This window comes from Equus przewalskii, chromosome 4 (genome assembly GCF_037783145.1).
Source record: "Equus przewalskii isolate Varuska chromosome 4, EquPr2, whole genome shotgun sequence".
NCBI classification, from domain to species: Eukaryota; Metazoa; Chordata; class Mammalia; order Perissodactyla; family Equidae; genus Equus; species Equus przewalskii.
Window position 1 is genome coordinate 62,769,216 of NC_091834.1, and position 20,034 is coordinate 62,789,249.

The window sequence follows — 20,034 nt, forward strand, 5'->3', positions numbered from 1 at the left end:
TTAACAGAAGAGTTATATGCCATTTTTTGACCTATCAACTTACAACTTTTTTAAAAGTTGAGATCCAATGTAAGTAAGGGTCAACAGGTAAACTCATATTGTATGTTTTTATGTACAACTTTATGGAATTGTAAACTTGTTCAACATTGGGAGAGGGAGTAAGACTATTTCAAATACTTCAAAAATATTCAGCTCTTTCTACTCAAAAATGTCTAAGAATTTATGCTAAGGCAAAAAGGATTTATAAAGATGTAGAATGATGATGGTCACTAAGTTGTATTTGTGACAGCAAGAAAGCAGAAAGAACTTAAACATCCAAAAGTAGAGACCAACTAAATGAACCATGGTACCTTAAAAACACTGTTGAAGACTATTGATATGAAATGATATTAATTATACATTGTTAGGTAGGAGAAAAAAGGAAACAACAATACAGTAATAGTCCCATATTTGAAAAAATAATAATGAATACACATATGTGTTAAAATTCAAGCAGAAAAAACATATTTACCAAAATGTTAACAGCAATTCTCTGTACATGTTGATATCACAAGTAGGATTTTGTGGTTCTCTTTGCCAATCTTTATTTTACAAATTTTTCCACAATCAACATGTACGACTTGCATGATAACTGTCAAAATAATAACAACAGTAGGTGTAATATCATGCTGAAAATCAAGTTTTTCTCCTTTCAGAGATCATTAATATGCTAGTTCTTTTTCTCCTTAGCATAGAAGAAAGCACCATGGACTCTCATTAATGGAAAAAGATGTGGCTTGTCATCACCCTGAGGGACACTTTCAGTGGGATGATTACAGCTGCTATGACAACAAGGGGGAGGATGTGATGTCACATAATGATCCAGTGACTGCGTGTTCCCGTCCCAGTGCAGAGCTCTCACTGCCAGCTGGAAATCCAGCAGAGACCTCATTAAGGGCATCTGTTCAGTAATTACTACAAGTTTCCCCTCATCACGCATCCAACTCTGAAAACAGCCCTACCGCAGAACTCCAACTCCTGATTCACAGAGGGCCTTAATCTCCCACTTCTGTAGAGCTCAGACTGACAGCCACCAAGATCCAGGGTCAAGTGTCAACACCATCAGTAAATGCAACCTCCATCAACAAGGACAAGGAGGGAAGAAGCGGCCAGAAGACTTTCACTGAAGCAGACAGAAACTAAAGCCTCAAGGCGTTTAACTAAGAGATCTTACATTGCATCTCCCTAGAATGTTGAAATATTGTCACTTCCATTAGAGAAAATCTAATACACCTCTAACCCACAGAAAAGAAGAGCAAATAGCAGTGATTGCACAGCAAGCCAGAGAATCAACTGCAATATTAGAATGCATAACGAATTCTCCTATAATGAATATGAAATCCCGAGACCCTGTTCCCACAGTGCTCTGCACAGAGTAGATGCAAACTGATATAATGGAAAGAGCCAGACAGATCTGCTTTCAAGTCCCAGCCCTATTACTTAATCTCCTGAGCCTCAGTTTCCCCACCTGTAAACTGACAATAATAATGAGTAAAAAGGGTTGTTGAAAATTAAATATAAACCTCTGACCCTAGTGCCTGGTACACAAAAAAAAGTTAGTTCCCCTAAAAAATGTTCATAAACAACTAGATGGATAGGTCAGTGAATGAATTCGTCCCCACCTCAGGTCTTGATCAGCCTCTCTCTCCAGCCACTCCTACTGCTAACCATAACAAGCGCATACTATGCTATTCTTATACACGCCGTTTTCTCTGCCTAGAATTTTCCCAAAATCCCTCCCGCGCCCATCCCACCCTCAACCTTATCCAGTTCAGTGATTCACAAACAAAGCGGCACATCAGAGTCACCGAGAGAGATTTGCACACACCTGGGCCCCATCCCATAACTTTAGCATCAGAATCTCCAAATCGTGGGCCCAGAAATCTTTAACAAGCTCTCCATTTGGTCCTTATGAAGCCAGCCCTGCCCCTGCAGTATTTGAAAACTACTGATCTTGCTAATTCCCACTTCCTTAAAACTCAGTTCAAAGACTCGGGTACATGGTGGGATTGTAAAATGGTGCAGCCACTTTGGAAAAAACACTTTGATAGTTCCTTAAAAGTTAACTTACCATACAACCCAGCAATTCCACTCGTAGGAGTCTACCTAAGAGAATGAAAACCTATGTACACACAAAGATTTGTACGTGAATGTTTATAGCAGCATTATTCATAGCAGCCGAATAACGGAAACAACCCGTGTCCATCAACTGGTGAATAAACAAATGTATATATCAATGTAACGCACACTATTCAAAATAAAACAATGAAGTAATTATACATGGTGACGACTGCATAACTCTGTCAATTGAGTGAAAATTGTGAATTGTACTTTTAAATGGGTGAATTTTATGGTATGTAAATTACACCTCAATAAAACTGAAGGATGGGCACGAAGGAGAGAGGGGAAGAAAAGATGACACAAAACGGGAAAAAACTGAGTCCAAGCCTTTGCTGACTCCCACAGTTAGTGCGACCTTCCTGGCCCTATTACCCTCATCCTTTATAAATCCTTCAAACAACATTTGGCCCAAGGACATTATTTTTTAATATTAGTCTTACCACAAGCTTTCACACTTTTCAAAACTGAGAAAATTGTCTAATGTCTCTTTATTTGCACAAATGTTTGTAAGAGAATGAATGAAGGAATGAGTGGCTGACTGAGCTTTCAGGTGAAATAAACTATAAGAAACATTCTGGTCCTAAGAGCTTAATACTCAGTTTGCCTCCTTCATATAGGGTGACAAACTCTCTCATTGGGATGCTAAGAGGAGATGTTGGACGTCCCGAAAGTGCTTTGAATTTTTACCAAAGGCATGTCCCACAGGTGTACAAAGAGCCCTTCCTGTGACATCTCCCATGCAGAGTCAGGCTCACACATAAACATTTTAGCTTCAGATGCCCTGGATTCAAGTCCTGGTCTCTCCACTTCCCCAGGCAAATATCTTTGTTTCCTCATTAGAAAATGGGGAACTACCTATGTTCACTGCAGCGTTATTCACAATAGCCAAGACTTGGAAGCAACCTAAGTGCCCACCAAGGGATGAATGGATAAAGAAGATGTGGTATAAATATACAATGGAACACTACTCAGCCATAAAAAAGACAAAATTGTGCCATTTGCAACAACAAGGATGGACCTTGAGGGTATTATGTTAAGTGAAATAAGCCATATGGAGAAAGAAAACACCATATTATCTCATTCATACATGGAAGATAAACAAACAAACACACAGATAAGGAGAATAGATGGGTGGTACCAGAGAGGAAGGGGGTGGGGGGAGGGCAAAATGGGTAAAGGGGCATATATGTATGGTGACGAAAGGAAACTAGACTATTGGTGGTGAGCATGATGCAGCCTATACAGAAACCGACATATAATGATGTACACCTGAAATTCACACAATGTTATAAACCAATGTGACCTCAATAAAATAATTAAATAAAAAAAGAAAATGGGGAATTAAATGAGCTAGTACTTTCAAAACCCTTAGAACAGTGCCCAGCAAATAGCAAATGCTTAATTACAGAGAGAGAGGGAACAAGTATATGTGGTGTGTGTGAGTACATGTGTTTGTACATAAAACCTGTGCATGTATAACTGGTGTGACAGCACTGCCCAAAAAGGCCACGCTGTGAATTGCTCAGAGAAGTTTCACCTGGCTCATGGGGTATCGGGATTAGGGAAGCCGAGATGAGCACAGAGGAGGGCCCAGGCACTGTCAGAGAGAGCGAGCTGAGTAACTTTCAATGTCTATACATACAGTTAAGTTTTAAAAAGCAGGTACTAGAACAACATGTATGATCCCATTTAAATGTAAAACTGCAATAGAATATTATGTGAAACTCAGACAAAGAAGAACATGGAAGTAGGTTCACCTAAATATTAACAGAGGTCATCTCTGGACAATGAGGTTTTCTTTCCTGAGTTCCTAAAAGGAATATGAACCATTATCACAGGCAAATAAAATTAATAATCCTATCTTCATTTTGTCAAAAAATGAATTAAGTAATTAGGAAAATGAAGAGAGCCTCCAACCCCCACGGACCACCTGCCTCTCTGGCAGCCTGAATGTTTGTCTGATTTGTTCCAAAGAGAGAATGAACACTCAGAAGTACGCAGGAAGACCCAGAAACAGAGCAACGATGCCGCACACACAGTAGTGGCTGGTTATCACACAACAGCAAGACCAATCAACAAACACTCCCAGAATGATTCATCACAGTAGAGCCAGAGTGTGCTTTTGTGAACACCAATCTGATTGTGTCACTTCTGCTCAAAACCATTAGTTGCCTTCCACTGCTCTTGCGGAGAGGATCAAAACCCTGCAGCTGGCCTCCGAGAACCTCTGCCCACCTCTCCAGCCTCTTCTTGATCCATGTTCCTCCTCTACCCACCCTCCAGCCACAGGACCTCTACACAGGCTGTCTGCTCCACCTGGATGCTCCCCCACCACCTCCTTCATCAGGGAAGCCCACTCCAATCTCCCAGACTAGGTGTCATCCCGCTGCCGGGCACTCCTACAGCACCCTGGTCATTCTGTCAGAGGACAAAGCACAGTTATGCCACTAATGTCTATGGGCCCCACCGGGCTAGTCAGGTTTACTCACATGGTATTCCTAGTGCCTAACACAATAGCTGTCATCTGGTGGGCACTCCATAAACAAAAGGCAAAGTGAATAATTACAATCCATGGGCAGGCAGGGACACAGCTAAGTATGAGTCTTGAGAAAAGCAAAGACCAGATCATGGAAGGCCTGTGAGCCCTACTTGGGAATGTGGGCTTGATCCTGCAAGCAATGGGAAGCTTCTAGACAGTCTGGGCAACAGGATGAGTTGTGTGTTCCAAAAGAACATTCTAGCTGCTGTGTTGAGAGGAGTTTGGAAGGGAGATAAGTTGAGAGGTAGAGAGACCACCTGGAAATATTGCAATAGACTCGGTGAGAGAAGAGGGGGCTCTGAACTAAGGTAGGGGAGATGGAGGAAAAGTTGAATAGAAAGAGTTTAGAGAAGAAACTCTACAGGACTTGATGACTAATTAGATGAGGTAGGAGTGGAGACACAGGAAAGAGAATCTGAGCAGGTTCCCAGATTTTTGCCTCAGCTACCTGAGCTTTCCAAAATGTAGAAACCGGATTCGAGTTCTAAAACAAGTCACTTTTTCTCCACCTGGAAAATGGAGCTGCTCATAGTTCTCCTGCAGGGTTATTGACAGAATCAAGTGAGTTGGTGTTTGGAAAGTGCTCCACAAATGATAAAACTTTATCATCATTATCAACAACAAGATATGGGGGCAACAGCTTACATAATAGCCTCCTTGAAATAGTCACTAAGACCGGGCTCACAGTCTTACACAACTGGCCCAAATTCTGCATCTTTTAAACTTTTTTCACTGTCTTAGACAGTTGACCTCATGAATGACCCAGATGAAAAAGGAAGCATAGACATCTTGTTGGCAAGTTGGGATTCCCTGGGGCCCAGCATATGGTTGGGATGTGGTTCTGCTCAGTGTCCTGCTGGCTCCCTCTTTCACAGATGCTGGATTCCCTTTCAATACTTACTGACTTGACAAAATTTGAAAATCCAAAGTAACTTCCAACAGTTAAAGAAAGGTGAGTCATTAGACACAATGAGCCTTTCTCGGGAATTGTAAACTAATGACTTTAAAATAGAAATCCATCCATTTTCCCACTCGCTACCTAAATCTTGTTGTGTTCATTTGGGCTCCCTGTGCCCAAGAGTCAGAGAAAAACAATGCCAGCTTTCTCCTGAGGCCTCTCAGACAGATGAGGCTTCCAAAGGGCTGGAGGTTTCCCAGACTTTGTGATTACAGGGTGAACCTCTAAGCCAGCCAAAATACCTTCAGGTTTGGCATGAACTAAGGAAGGAGAAAAGGGAAGGGGAAGGAACTAAGAGTTACAAGCACCTGGATGGTCTCATTACTGGGCCAGCACTTTACAACTGTCGTAATTGTATATAGATATTATTACTCTTACTTTATTTACAAGATTCAGAAAGGTAAAGAGAGTGATCCGAGATCTCATAAATGGCTAGCATCAGAGCTCAGCAACTCAACTTCTGGTTTGTCCAAAAGTAAAGAAGGAATACTCTTTCCACCTCATACACCACAAAACTTCTTCGAGATGGTGTCCAATAGTCAAGATGTCTGATGAACACAAGGTATGATTCAGCAAGTCTAACATAGCATTCCAACCCAAAAAGTAAAAATAAAAGAACAGGAAAGAGCACTGGATCTGAACTCTGAAGACCTGCATTGAAACCCTCACTCATCGGTAACGGCCCCACCTGTAACCCAACTTGTAGAAGCTCAACTGCACCGTCTGCAAAAAGCCCTTTCTCTAACACTAAACAAACACTGATAGTCACTAGTGACGCAAGTCCAGGATAGCTGATTCTTCTCTTATTTTCTTCTCCAAGCCCATGGAATCAAACCTGAGCCACAATATGCCATTATCAAGAAGAGAGAAAGAACAGCTGTCTAGAGAAGCAGAGAGAAAAGGCAGGAGTCAGCAAATCAACGTGATTTCCTCTCAGAGAAACAAACTTGGGCAGCAGCACACATGGACTAATATTCATGGAGACAGACTTCAGTGGTTTGGACCGCTGTCCAGCAGATGCTGTCCTCTGACGAGTAAAAACCAACTTCCAGCAACTCTGCCTCCAAGCCCTCCCAGGGCCCCTTGGGGAAGGCCTGGTTCTCCAGCCAAGCTCATGCCACACTCCAGAGCCTGCCTGCCAAACAGCACAGGAAGTGCCAACCAGCTCTCCCCAGAGCAGCTGGCACCAATTACCCAGACCCAGCTGGAAGCACTCGGCTGGGGTGAGGCAGCCGTGCCAGATCCCGGGCCTGGTCAGAAATCCTAAGGACAGCTTTGCAGCAGTGCCAGCACTTGACATGAGTGGCTGGTCGGGGGCTGTGGAAGGCAGCCAGGGGGGAGGCTGGTGAGCACCATCTAGGGAAGCAGCTGCGGGTCTGGGAGACTTGCCCTGATTTCAGAGCCTCTCCATCATCACAGCCAACAGCTACCAATTATGGGGCACCTAGAGTGTGCTGGGTTCTTACCATTCCTCATCCTACTGAATTCTCCCAAGAACACGGCAAAGAAGGAAGTGTTATCCCATTTACAAATGAGGGACTTGGGGCTCAAAGAGATTAACGATCTTTTCCACAGTCAAAGGGACAGGAAGGGCGAGAAGTGGGTCTAGAGCCCAGGTCTTCTGCATCACCTCCTTTCCACCTAGCATCCTGGCCTAGGAGAGCTAACCATCTAAAAAGAGCCTGGCAGCCAGGGACTCACTTCACAAAGCCATCCTAAATGATGATTAACTGGTTGAGAAGATGAGAACATTTGGAGATCCACCATGGATTCATCAAGACTAGCGTACATCATCAGGACACCAACGCCCAAGGACATAGAAGTGAATGCCTTTTGGAAGGACATGCCAATTTTGAACAAGGGAATGCAGAAGACCAAGGTCATCCTTACAGCTTTTCAAGGAACGAGATATATGTGTGGTTGATCAAGACGAATTCAGAGTTGGTTATTATTATTATTTTCACATTAATAATAATAATATTATGGAATTTTATTATTATTATATATAACAATATTATGAAAATAATATTATGACAAACATTTATATAGAATTTACTATGTACCAGGTGCTATTCAGAGTGCCTGATATACCTTAACTCATTTACTTCTCCAACACTCTAGGAGACAGGTAATATAATTATCTCCATTTTACAGATGAGCACATTGAGATACAGAGAGGTTACACAAGTTGTCTAAGATCACACAGCTAATAAACTGTGAACCAAAATTCAAACTAAGGTAGTCCAGCTCCACAATCGCCGCTCTTAACCCTATACATACTGCCTCTCAAATCTAGCCAGCATTTATTAAGCAGGACCCATGTAGGTGCTTCCATAACTATTATCTATTATCACATTTATTCTTCATAACAAACAAATCTAGTAACATGAATTGAAGCCATAAAGGCTTCATGTCACATCAGAATGGAATTAACCCTGCAGGCAAGCAGGAACACTTGGAAATCTCCACCCATTCCCCTATTTCCCACTGGGATCTGATATCATAAACATGAAATGGCTGGAAGGCCAGGGAGCTACACATTAACTTGCCTTGGGTTCCTTCCTTGAGTCTCGCTCAGTAATCATCAAACTTCTCACTGTGAGTAAGAATTACTGTACAAAGTTGTATACACAGAGTCTAGTCTACTTCAAGAATAATCTCGAACTCGCTAGTCCTACATCCAATTTGCCTCCACTTTGCTCTGAACTCTGCAAAGCATCGCTCACCAAAGATCCCAGGTGAGCCTCACTCAGCCGTTCCCCGGCACCTTCCCTCTCTGGGAAAGCTATGAGGCCTTCAGGGCTCAAAGTACACCTCCTTCGGGAGTGGCAGACACCAAAGAGATTTCCTTACCCAACCAGTTCATTTGCAGATAGAGAAACTGAGGCCCATGTTAAGTGACTTGCCCAGTCAATAGCATTAAATAGCAAGTTAGTAAGAAGTGAACCCCATCCCTCAACTTTGAGTCTAGTATGTGTTTTCCACTACACTGTGCACTTCTCCCTCTGTGGTTCTCTCGTCTTTCCACAGGGCCTATTCAGCAAATGTTTGTTAACTTCCAACAACAATAGTGTTATAGACTGAAGGTGCCCCCCCCAAAATTCACATGTTGAAAGCTAATCCCCAATGTGATGGTAATAGGAGGCAGGGCCTTAGGGAGGTGAATAGGTCATGAGGGTGGAGACCCTATAAAAGGGATTAGTGCCGCTATAGAAGAGACCCCAGAGAGATCTCTATTTCCTTCCACCTTGTGAGAGAAAGAGAAGACAGCCATTCTATGAACCAGGAAGCAGGCCTTCACCAGACACTGACTCTACTGGTGGCTTGATCTTGATCAGCCTCCAGAACTGGGAGAACTAAATTCCTGCTGTTTATAAGCCACCCAGTCTATGGTATTTTTGTTACAGCAGCCCTAACAGACTAAGACAGATAGCTAACAATTTTGAATGCCTAGTACATGCATTATACTAGAAGCTTGAGCCACATTCTAACTTTCAAGGGCCCTAGACACTTTTGCCTTTGTGGGCCCCTTCCTCCACAAAAAATAATTTTTAAAAATTTTAAATATATTCTAGGATTGCATTGGTTTGAAGAATATTAATATTATAAATTAAGACATTTTATTCAACCTAAAAGTCCATTTTTTATTCTGATTTTAAAAGAAATTAAAATCATGTCCTGGGATCCTAAAAATCTTGTGGGCCCTGGGCACTATGCCTACCGCACCCAGTGGATCAGTCAGCCCTGCTAGGAGCCCTACCTGCATTATCTCGTTTAATTTCCCAACCCAGTAGGGTAGATACTGTTTATTATGTCCATTTTACAGCTTAGGACACTGAACTTTAGCCATGTAATGCCACCTCTCCCAGATTACAACAAAAGGAAGACAGGATTCAGAATTTGAACCCCAAGTGTCTAACTCCAGAGCTTGTATATTCTGGACTCTACTAGTCCAATTTAACCATCATGGTCTCCCTTTCCTTCTGTGTCCCAGGCCAGATCCCCAAGCCAGACTCAGAAGGTCATTCCTGCAACGCTATTCTCCCCCCTGCCCTCAACGTCCCCATGACCCCAGGTGTACTCTACCCAGGGCTCCACCCAGGTCTGCGGAGGCTGGGTAGACATGCCACGTGCACTGTGTGGCCTTGGGAGGCTGATCAGCCCAGCTGAGGGCAGGAGGGGGCCCAGTGCACACTTTGCTCTTGTTCCTGTCTGGTGACAGCTGTACAGGGCTTCCTGGTGGCCATTCCCACACCAGTACAGGTGAATACTGACCCATCTCTGAGCCCGCTTCAGAGTGCACCCACAAACCCTCAGGATCACAACACTGACCCTCACTCACTCCCGCCAGAGCCGACTCTAGTCACAGTATGATCTCAGGTGAAGGAAAGTGATACTGAGAAAAGACACAGGTGTGACAGCCAGGCACTGTGCATGGCACTTCACTCCCCTGGCCATGGTTCACCCACAAGGAAAGTGTTACTAGTCTCATTTCTTCTGAGAAGGAAATTGAGGCTCAGAGAAGCTACCCAACTGGCCTGGCTAGCACGGTAAGTCATTGTGTGACTCCAAAGCCCAGGGTTTCCCTCTACAAATGCGACCTCTTAGCTGACATGCATCCTAAAACCAAACCGTGCACTCCAATTACTGGCTGAGAATCAGCTGCATGGGGAGAGCTCCTTTCCTCAAGCTAAAGACTGGCGTCTCTCTGCTGAAGCAGAATGCTGTGAAGAAGGGTGTGCAAGTTTCAACTGGTATTGTCTTCCCTGATAAGAAGCATTTTAACGGCATTTTAGAGTTAACAAAGCAATCCTTTGATGCATAACTTCACTTGATCCTCACCACAGCTCTGTAACTAAGGATCACACCCTCCATTTAACATATGAGGAAACTGAGGCTCAAAGAGTGATTTGCCCAAGATGCAGAATGGAGGCAGGGCGGAGGGAGGAGGAGACGAGTGCCAGAGCAGAGACCTCAAGGCCTGGTTTGCATCACCCCTCGTTCCACACCCCACTTCACCTCACTCCACTTCAGTCTTCCCAGAGATGTGAGGAGCAGGAGAGAATTAGGTCAATGGGAGAGGTGGCTGTAGAGTATTTTGCCTTGGATCCTTATTCAGTTCTTCGCTCCCCACCATCGCCTCCAACCAAGCATACAATGCCCAGAGGTCTCCTCCTAGTCAGACAAGCAGGCAGACAGAAGACAGACAAGACACTCGGCCGAGAGAACCCCGAGACCCAGTCTGGGCTGAGAAAGTCCTCAGTCATATGCACCAAGGGAAGCCAGAGGCCACTAGGCCTGGGCTGGAGAGGGGGCCACACCCCCAGCGCATGAAGCCAAGTCCCCCTGGCCTCAGCCACCCATGCCCACCCCAGAACTCCTGTGAGAGGAGCATCTGCCAGCAGACTTCCTGCAGTCAGCGTGGGTTCCCAGCTCCCAGCAGTCCAAGGGTGGGACATAAAATCCTCACTCCCAGTCTCCTGGGCCTCCAATTGCTATCTAGGGTGCCCCTGTTTTTCCTCCTCTGAGTCAACCCCATGGAGAGAAACACAGGGGCAAGGGAGCCAGCGGTAGTTGCTACAGGAAACACATCCCTCTGTTAGCAATACTTCTTCACTACAGGCCTTGAATTTTCCACACCACCACCAGGTTCATTTTTGAAGAAAGCAGCTTCTTTGCCATACATCCCACCAACTTCACACCCTCCCCGCCTCTGGTTTCACCCATTTCCTCCTGACACCCTGGAGGTCATCACTGAGGGAAGAAGGGGAAATGAGGGCCCTCCCTGAGCCTGGCTTTCTCATGTGTAAGGTGAGTGGTAAGGAGTACCAGAAGAGTCGGAGTGAGGCCCTCTCAGGTCAAAAAAGAAAGCGCTTTTGTTTTTTGCAGACATACTTCACCTTTGGGGGGGTGGATGTGTGTTTGTTATTTCAGGCAGCCTCATGGACAAAGTAGGAATCTGTGAATCCACTTACTACAAACCCAAATAGATATCCAAATTGCAGAAGACAAGGAAAGTTCTGGAAAACAATGATCCTGCAACTCTCCCCACAACCATTCATTTCATATTCAAATACTAGCTAGCAAGTACCTCACCAGAGTCAAATTACACTTGAACTTCTACATATGGCCTTCAATTAATGCTAATCAGTATAATCATTTGCTACAATCATAAATTCAATGGTTTCCTAGGGATGGACCTCTCAAATCACAAAGGCTCAAGGACAGCCAACGCTTTCTGGATGTGGCACATGTTCAACCTCATAGTCTTGTCTCTAAGACCTCCTGACCACATACCTGATTTCATGATCTGAGAAAATTATACGAAGAGGACACAAAACCATTTGCCAGGGGAGGTGGGGGAGCATGGGAGTGAACAGGCAGCCCCCGTGGGAGGCAGATTAACAAACCTTGTTTCTTCCACCTTATCCTCCTACAAGCAGCCCCAGCTCCCCTGTGACAACAGTCCTCCTCCTTCTGGTGTAGACCCAGCCTGCGCTGACTCAGCCGACCTGACAAACTCTTCATCGAGAGGATGGCTGGTCCCAAAGCTCAGGCAGAAACAAGGTCCACTGTGGGAGGCAGCGGAGTGTGGGGCAAACACTGGGCTGAGGAGTCAGGGCAGACGTGGTCTGAACCCAACTCGGCCACTTCCTAGTTTGTGACTTCTGGCAAATTACTTCTCAGAGTCTTAGAAGTTTCTTCTCTTAAAATGAGGGTCATAACAGATACCTTTCAGAGTTGCTGTGAAAGGTGATCGAATGAGCTGAGTGAAGAACCCAGCTCAGTGCCCGCTCCACACCCCACAGCTACACAGGACCGTTCTCAGTGCAGCTTTGACTGTCAGAGTCCCCGCAGGCAGGGCATTCCCAAGCCCCAGGCTTCCATGTCTGAGGGAACTCTCACGGGTTTCTCCACAGGGGTGTGATTGGTGTTTAGGACAATTCCTCACTGTGCAGGACTGTCCCTCACGCTGCAGAACAGTGAACTCCTCTGGCCTCTGCTCACTGTCTGTAGAGCCTGTCCCCAGGACCCCAGCACGCGACTACCAAAAGTACACTGCACATGTCTAAACACCGCCTGGGGAGTGGCCCCCCTGATGGAGAACCATAGCTGAAGTTTGCTCCCTACCAGTCTAAACCAGAAGCAGATGCCTCCCCTTAGCCCAGAAATGACCACTCACCAGAGAGAAGTTTTGTCGGGGGCCCTCTAAGGAAACTTTATTCTTGACGTTGCCACAGGGGTGGGTCACAGCTCCCCTCCTGCAGAACCCCCAATACTCCTATTGTCCTCACAGGTCTCCCCCAGTAAGAATTTTTTGAGTCACCAATACCATAACATAACTTTCTTTAGTCAAGTCCTTTGACCCGGAAATTTTGCAAAATTAACAGACTAGAAAAGGAGGTAATTCCTAATGACAGAATGTCAGACACCTGAGCAAAAGAGAGATCTGGGGGCCACCAGGATCTCCTCAGGACTCCTCTCTCCCGTGGTAAGAGGGAAACTGTGCACCTACTCCACCCTGCTGAAGCCATGTGACAAGCTGGCAACCATGGGTGTAAGCGACAAGGTATCTACATTCACAAAGCAAATCCTAAGTGCCACACACTGATGTTGCAGGAATGTGAGTCCTCATGCTCGGAGGAGATATTTCTAACGTACATGACAGACAGCTCTTGCAAATTATACATATATACACACACACACATATATGTCTACATACACAGAGACATATATGTGTGCATATAATGTATATTATTGATAGACATTAATTATATAATTATGTGATTAATATATAGTAATTATATAATATAAAGTATATTATAGTTAATATATAGTAATTATAATTACATATTATGTATAATTAATATATTGATTGAATGTATAATTAACATGTATTACATACATTAAGTACTTGCAAATTAAAAATAAATGATGAAATCCTCAGAGGAAAAACACACAAAGAACATAAAAAGGCAATTTTTTTTTTTTTTTTTTTTAAAGATTTTATTTTTTTCCTTTTTCTCCCCAAAGCCCCCCGGTTCATAGTTGTATATTCTTCGTTGTGGGTCCTTCTAGTTGTGGCATGTGGGACGCTGCCTCAGCGTGGTTTGATGAGCAGTGCCATGTCCGCGCCCAGGATTCGAACCAACGAAACACTGGGTCGCTGGCAGCGGAGCGCGCGGACTAAACCACTCGGCCACGGGGCCAGCCCCCATAAAAAGGCAATTTTACAAAACAAGTGAAACATGTGGAATTGAGATATCACCTTCCACCTCTCAAAGCAGCACCTTTGATTTTTAATTATAGTGTCCAGTACTCGTGAGAATGTGTGAGCACCCTTATACACTGCTGGTGGGCATGAAAGTTGGTATTTCCAGGTAGTTGAGCAATATGTCTTGAAATCCCTAAAAATATGCATACTTTTGGACCAAGCAATTATACTTCTAGAAATTTATCCTCAAAAGTATTCATGGATGTACCCAAAGATTTAGTCTTTTCTCATTGTTTATTATGGTGAAAATTAAAAGCAACCTAAATAGCCAGCAAATAGGAGACTGATTAAAGACTTTATATATAGCATGAAACAAATAAGATATTAAAGTAAACTAATAAGATATTAAATAAAAGACTATCAAACATTATGATTGCATTTTTGTTGAAAAAATTTTGTATATACAAAAATGTACTGAAAGTATATACAAGAAATATTAATAATACTTAGCATTGGGTGACAAAATTACAAGTGATATTCTTCTTTCTTTTTTGTTATCTGTGTTTTATAAAATGTCTATAAGGGCTGAAAAATGTTGCTAATGGAACTTACTAGTTTCTTCTTTGTAAAATGTTGTGTATGAACATATCACATCACCCCAAAAATACAGATTCCTCGGATAGCAGGTTTTAAGTCTGATTTATCTCCATAAACTCCCCATAATATTAGCTTAGGCCTTGAATAATTACAACAATTACCATTTATTGAATGCTTGCCATTGTGCCAAATTGTGTCTTTTAATACAGTAAAATTCAATAAGTATTCCTTGAAGGAGAGAGGGCAGGAGGAGGCTAGATGGAAAGGAGTGAAGGAATAAATGCCCAGAGATCTGAAATAAGCTGGCAGCTCCCTTACCAGGAAGTGACCAGCTCACTCCTGAGGTCCCTTCTGAGCAGCAGACCATGCCAATATGCCAGACCATTTCTTCTAGGGAAGATAGGAGCAAAAGGAGGCAAGGGGTTGGGAGGGGCAAGATCACACTATGAACCCGGGTTGTAGAAGCCACATTTCTTTTGGAAGATAAGATTTCACAGGAACTACCAAGTAAAACATAAAAATCCCTTTTGGAAGTTCTCTTACCAGATTCAAGAAAACTAAAATTAACATGACAACGGCCTTTCAATGAATCACTTTTGACCTTGGCAACCTTTAATTCATTTCTACAAAAACTCCCAACAAGAAGCCACCATCACCATTAGAGGGTGAAAGATAAATTAAACACACTCATCCTTAAGGAATTTGTCATGCAAGGAGGACAACCAAGAGGTGCCAAAATAAGTGATTGAAGGCAGGATGTGAGCTCTCCCAGAGGACTATGAGGCTAAGGGGAGTGCAGGGGCCAAAATTCCTTTTGAAGGGGAAGGAGAGCAAAGGATAGACAAGATTTCTCAATGCAGAATTGGAGGAATGGCACTCCTGGCTGAGGGAACTGCCCAAGCAAAGTCTCTGAGGGGTGGGATTTGGAGAAGGGCAAGCAATGATGAATGTGTGGAAGAAACAGGTTTGAAGTAACAGTGGAGGCAGGAAAGGCAAACTCAAGCCAGAATGGAGAGCCCTGGGAAGCAGGCTAAGGAGTTTAGACAATTCTGGAAGTAACGTGTTCAATCCATGCCCCAGAAATCTTGGGCCACTTCATTAGAAGGAGCACAAGTGGCCCAGAGATGAGCTCCTCTCCATCGGTCTCTTCTGGTCCCTAGCAATTTCCTGCTATACCTCCAAGCAGGTGCAGCCCACCACAAAGCAAGTTAATATACCCCACATTTTCAAAGGCTTTGGGGTGAAGTCTAGGCTTAAAGGCATAGTGACCTGAGCACACTCAGAAGTAGAAATGCTAGAGCAGCTCCTCAGCACCAGGCTCTGCCCCGCTGTTCTCCAAACTCTAACATTCAAGACAGGAAGCCTCCCCAGCTTTGCCCTCACTCCTGGGAAGATGAGGAGGTAACCCCTGGACCAGTTGCTTCAAAACAGTGCACAGCACAGGACCAGGAGTAAAAGCATCAAGAAGTGATCTCTTCACATTCAGCCTCCAGAGGGGCAGCCGTGTGGTCCTGCTCCCTCTCAGAGTGGGGAAGACAGCTCCAGCCCCCCAGCTGGTACCCATTTCAGTAAAGAGTTTGGGAAGGCAGGAAAACAGGGAGCCATTGGGAATCCAGAGGACAGCTTTTTCTCAAATATTTCAGTAACATGGTACATCCCTCCCTCCCTGAATTCTGCCTCTCTCGCTCTCTGTCTCTCTCTCTCCTCACCCTCCCCTTCTCATCTCTTTCTCTCTTTCCATGTGTTCCTTTCTCCTTGTTTCAACTTTTGTAGAAGCTTCATTCAGTCTCTCTCTGAATCTATCTCTGTCCATCTCTCTCAGCTTCTGCATCTCTCTTATTTCCATCACTGTCTCCACTTCTCTGTCATTCTGTCTCTCTATTAGTCTCTGTCTTGGCGTCTCTGTCTGTGTATTTCTGACCTTGTGTCTAGGTGTTTCCATTAATGTCTCCGTGTCTAGATGTCTCTGTCATTCTGTTTCTCTGTGTGACTGTCTTAGCGTCTATCACGTCCACGTCTGCTGTCGCTTTCTGACTTCCCTCTCACATATTTCTGTCTCCAACTCTCCATCTCTCTGCCTTCATCCCAGTCTCTATCGGTCCTCTTCTGGCTTGCGTTACTAAAATCTCAGCAAGGAAATCGAGTAGTTCAGAAAGGTGAGATCCTGAAAACCAGCTTCAGCGGGATGCCGGATTAGAGCGGCGGGAGGGGCGTCGCGGGGACAGGCCCGGGCGCGGCGACCCGGCCACGCACGCGACTTCCCAGCCCTGTCGCCTCTCCCCGGGGCCGCGTGGTGAGCGCCTCGCGGCCCAGCCCGACCCCTGACCACCCCCGGCCCCCTCGCTTAGAAAGGACCCTCGCCGCCACCGGAAAGGGTGTTTGCCCAAGCCAGGAGTCGGACAGAGGGTGGAAAGTTCTCACCGATGGTGAAGCTGTAGCCATCGATGCTGAAAGTGGCGCTCCGGCATTTTTTGAAGCCCTCTTTCCTGTTGCTGGCGTCCGTCATGGCTCAGCCGGTGGCGTCCCGGGGTCCCCCGCGGCGGAGCGCGCAGCCCTGCGCCCCCGCCCCGCGCTCGGCCGCGTCCCCTCCCCCGCCGCGCCGCGCGCTGTTCCCGCAGACCCGCCGCGCGCTCTGAGCGGAGCGCGCCGGCTGCAGGCGCGGGGACCGCAAAGCCACCTAATGCTCTAGGCACACGGCGGAGTCAGCGAGCATCGCAACTGCCCCATCTCCAATGCCAAGTTCCAGATACGGCCAGAGGAGCGCTAAGAACGGGAGGCGACGCGCACCCGTGCGTGTTATGGGGGCTGGTGGCTGGGTGCCGAAATCCCTGTATTTTCCACCCTGCTCTCTGGGAGCCGCTGAAGCCAGCGCGCTACAGGCACGTCTGTTTTCTATCTCAGCTTCGCCTTCCCCTCTCTGGAGGCTGGTGGGGTTTGGGGACCCAAGGGAATGGCTAAGATTTGGCGTCGTGCTTCTTCTGGATGTTTTCTCTGGCAGGCAGGAGAGCTCCCAAAAAGCACATCAACAGATGGGAAAGCAAACCTCTAAGCCGGTCAGATGCTGCCAAAGTTTACTCCAAACAAGGAAGTCAGGAAAATCGCCACGCCCACTTCCTCCCTGCAGCTGTCCCCTTAACCAGCCTGGAGCCCCGATAAGATTACTGTACTCTCAGCAGACCCGGCCAGAAGATAATTATCAAGGTAACCCATGTTTGTGGCCGAGCGCTTTCATATAGAGGCGCTAAGATGTGCAGTTCACGACCAAGCTGTAGCCCATTCCAAATGGCTTGTCCCAGCGCTTTCTGATTTGGTTTCACCACATACCAGACTCCTGGAATTTGTGGAAGTGGGAGAGATTTTACCAATGCTACAGCTAACCTTTTTACAGAAGAGGAAACTGAGGCCGAGGGGAGCTTGACTAAGCCCCTTCAGCTGGAAAGTGGCAGCGTTTGGACATAGGAGTTTCGCTTTATGACGCCAAGTCAATCATTGGTCCTTCCAGGACCTGAAATGACTGAGTTAGGCAAGGTTTCTAATAGGGAAAATCATTCCCTCCAACCAGCAAGCAGTTCTTAAGGATCTACAGTTGCATTGTTCTGTGTCAGGGGCTGTGCAGCTCATGGGAAGAGACTAGAGCTGAGACCCTTGGTGGAGTCCACCCAGGGTAACGTGGAATGACAGTGCCATATTCAGGCTATTATGGGACTAGAGTTAATTTAACCTCATTTGTTGTGATGGAATTCGATACAACTGACAAACCCTTGTCAATAACAAGATAGTCAGTCAGGTATATCCCTAACTGGTTCCAACTGAGTTTAGGGAACAGTGGGTCCACACATCTTCAGAATCTAAAATTAGAAACCCTCTCCAAAAAAAGGCACATATGCACACGTGCAATATTCTAATACAATTTCAGGGGACCCGTAAAATTCTCAAGCCCACTGGAATCCAGGTTAACGATTGTCTCAGGAATTAAATCTTCTTCAATTCACCGTATATTTTTAGAGAAATGGTTTTTTCTTTATGTCAGATGTAATTGGAACTTCAGTTAAAAATTCTCTCAGGGAAGGTTAGAACCAGGCTCACATTGACAGTTTGCACACATGCATGGCAAGATTAATTGATCCAAAAGGCAATGGGTGTCATGGACCTCATGTCACACAGAATGGCCCACCTCAGCTTGGGAGTCGGGGTGCTTCTAACCCTGCGGTCCTCCTTGAGACTGGAACTGGTTACAGTGTGAAAACCTGCAAAGGGCTCCACAGACAGACCTGGGTCTGAATCCCGCCTCCACCACTTACCAGCTCTACCTCCCTGAGTCTGGCTTTCCTTGTCTTACAATGAGGGTCAAGTGAGAGGAAATGGGTGAAACCTAGGCATGCAGTAGGCGTTCAGTTATTGCAATCACCAGGTGACTCCCAAGTTTCATTACGTAGACACTGGAAAATTCTTCTTCATGGCAATAATATATTTTACTTATTGTTATCACCATTAATTTTATAAGTAAAGAAATCTTTATATGTAAAAATTTTTTTTTTAGATTTTATTTTTCCTTTTTCTCCCCAAAGCCCCCTGGTACATAGTTGTGTATTTTTAGTTGTGGGTCCTTCTAGTTGTGGCATGTGGGATGCTGCCCCAGCATGGCTTGATGAGCAGTGCCATGTCCACACCCCGGATTCGAACCAGCAAAACCCTGGGCCGCCAGAAGCGGAGCACGCGAACTTACCCACTTGGCCACAGGACCGGCCCCTATATATTTTTTCATATAGTAACCACCAAAAGTTTCCTATAGTTCCCATTACCCTGTATTTCTCCCTCTTTCCCAAACCTTCATCAGCAGCGCATGCCTTCTTTTGTGTCACCTGAAAGCTCCAAGTGATAGTCTCCTATAGTAAATTATCAAGAAAAAATATCCTAGTGCGATGGAAATTTTTCCTTGAGTGAGTAAAATTAAAACTTGGTATTTAATCACTCTTAGCAGAAAAGCTTTTTGAAATATCATCTATAAAAATAATAACAATGTGATCATTGATCTGTCGCCTAAAGACTGGTAAAAATAACCTGCCTGAACAATTAGAACTGTTTTTAAACTGCTTCTCCCCGGAATCGTTATCTCTCTCCCTGGTTTTAGATACTGCACACCTACAGAACCACTAAAGGCATCGCTTCAAGTGCAGAGTCTTCAAGCAGCCTTCTCAGTGTGGGGCTCTCACACCAAACCGTGTGAAGGCGAATGCGACCATTACATAAGCCGAGAAGGAAGGAGTTCAAGACTAAGATCAAAAGAAGCATTGATTTGGCTTGCCCTTTCAGAAATGCTCCTTCAAGGATGCCTGTCAAGTAAGAAAAACTAAACAAGGACAGCCAGGCAGATGAGAGGATCCGATGGTCTTGGTAGAGCAGGAGTTGTCAAACTGATGCGTGCAGGTCAAATGCAGCCGCTACCTGTTTCTCCAGAGTCTTCCACCTAAGGATGGGTTTAACATTTTTAAGTGACTGAAAAAAATTCGAAAGAAGAGCTAGTCTTGCGACAGGTTAAAATTATATGAAATTCGAATTTCAGTG

General features: G+C 45.1%; 1 protein-coding gene across 5 annotated transcripts in view; it reads right to left on the reverse strand.

The window, feature by feature from the left end:
- Window positions 1-20,034, reverse strand: part of PDE1C (phosphodiesterase 1C) — a 597,159-nt gene that overhangs the window by 484,355 nt on the left and 92,770 nt on the right. For 3 of the 5 annotated variants that reach the window (XM_070616196.1, XM_070616193.1, XM_070616194.1), the window contains exon 1: window positions 16,891-17,043. The exons of the other annotated variants lie outside the window; for them this stretch is intronic. In XM_070616196.1, the coding sequence (XP_070472297.1) occupies window positions 16,891-16,975 (85 nt within the window). In that variant the 5' untranslated portion in view covers window positions 16,976-17,043. Of the gene's footprint in view, window positions 1-16,890; window positions 17,044-20,034 lie in introns of those variants that run through there. 5 annotated transcript variants of the gene reach the window in all.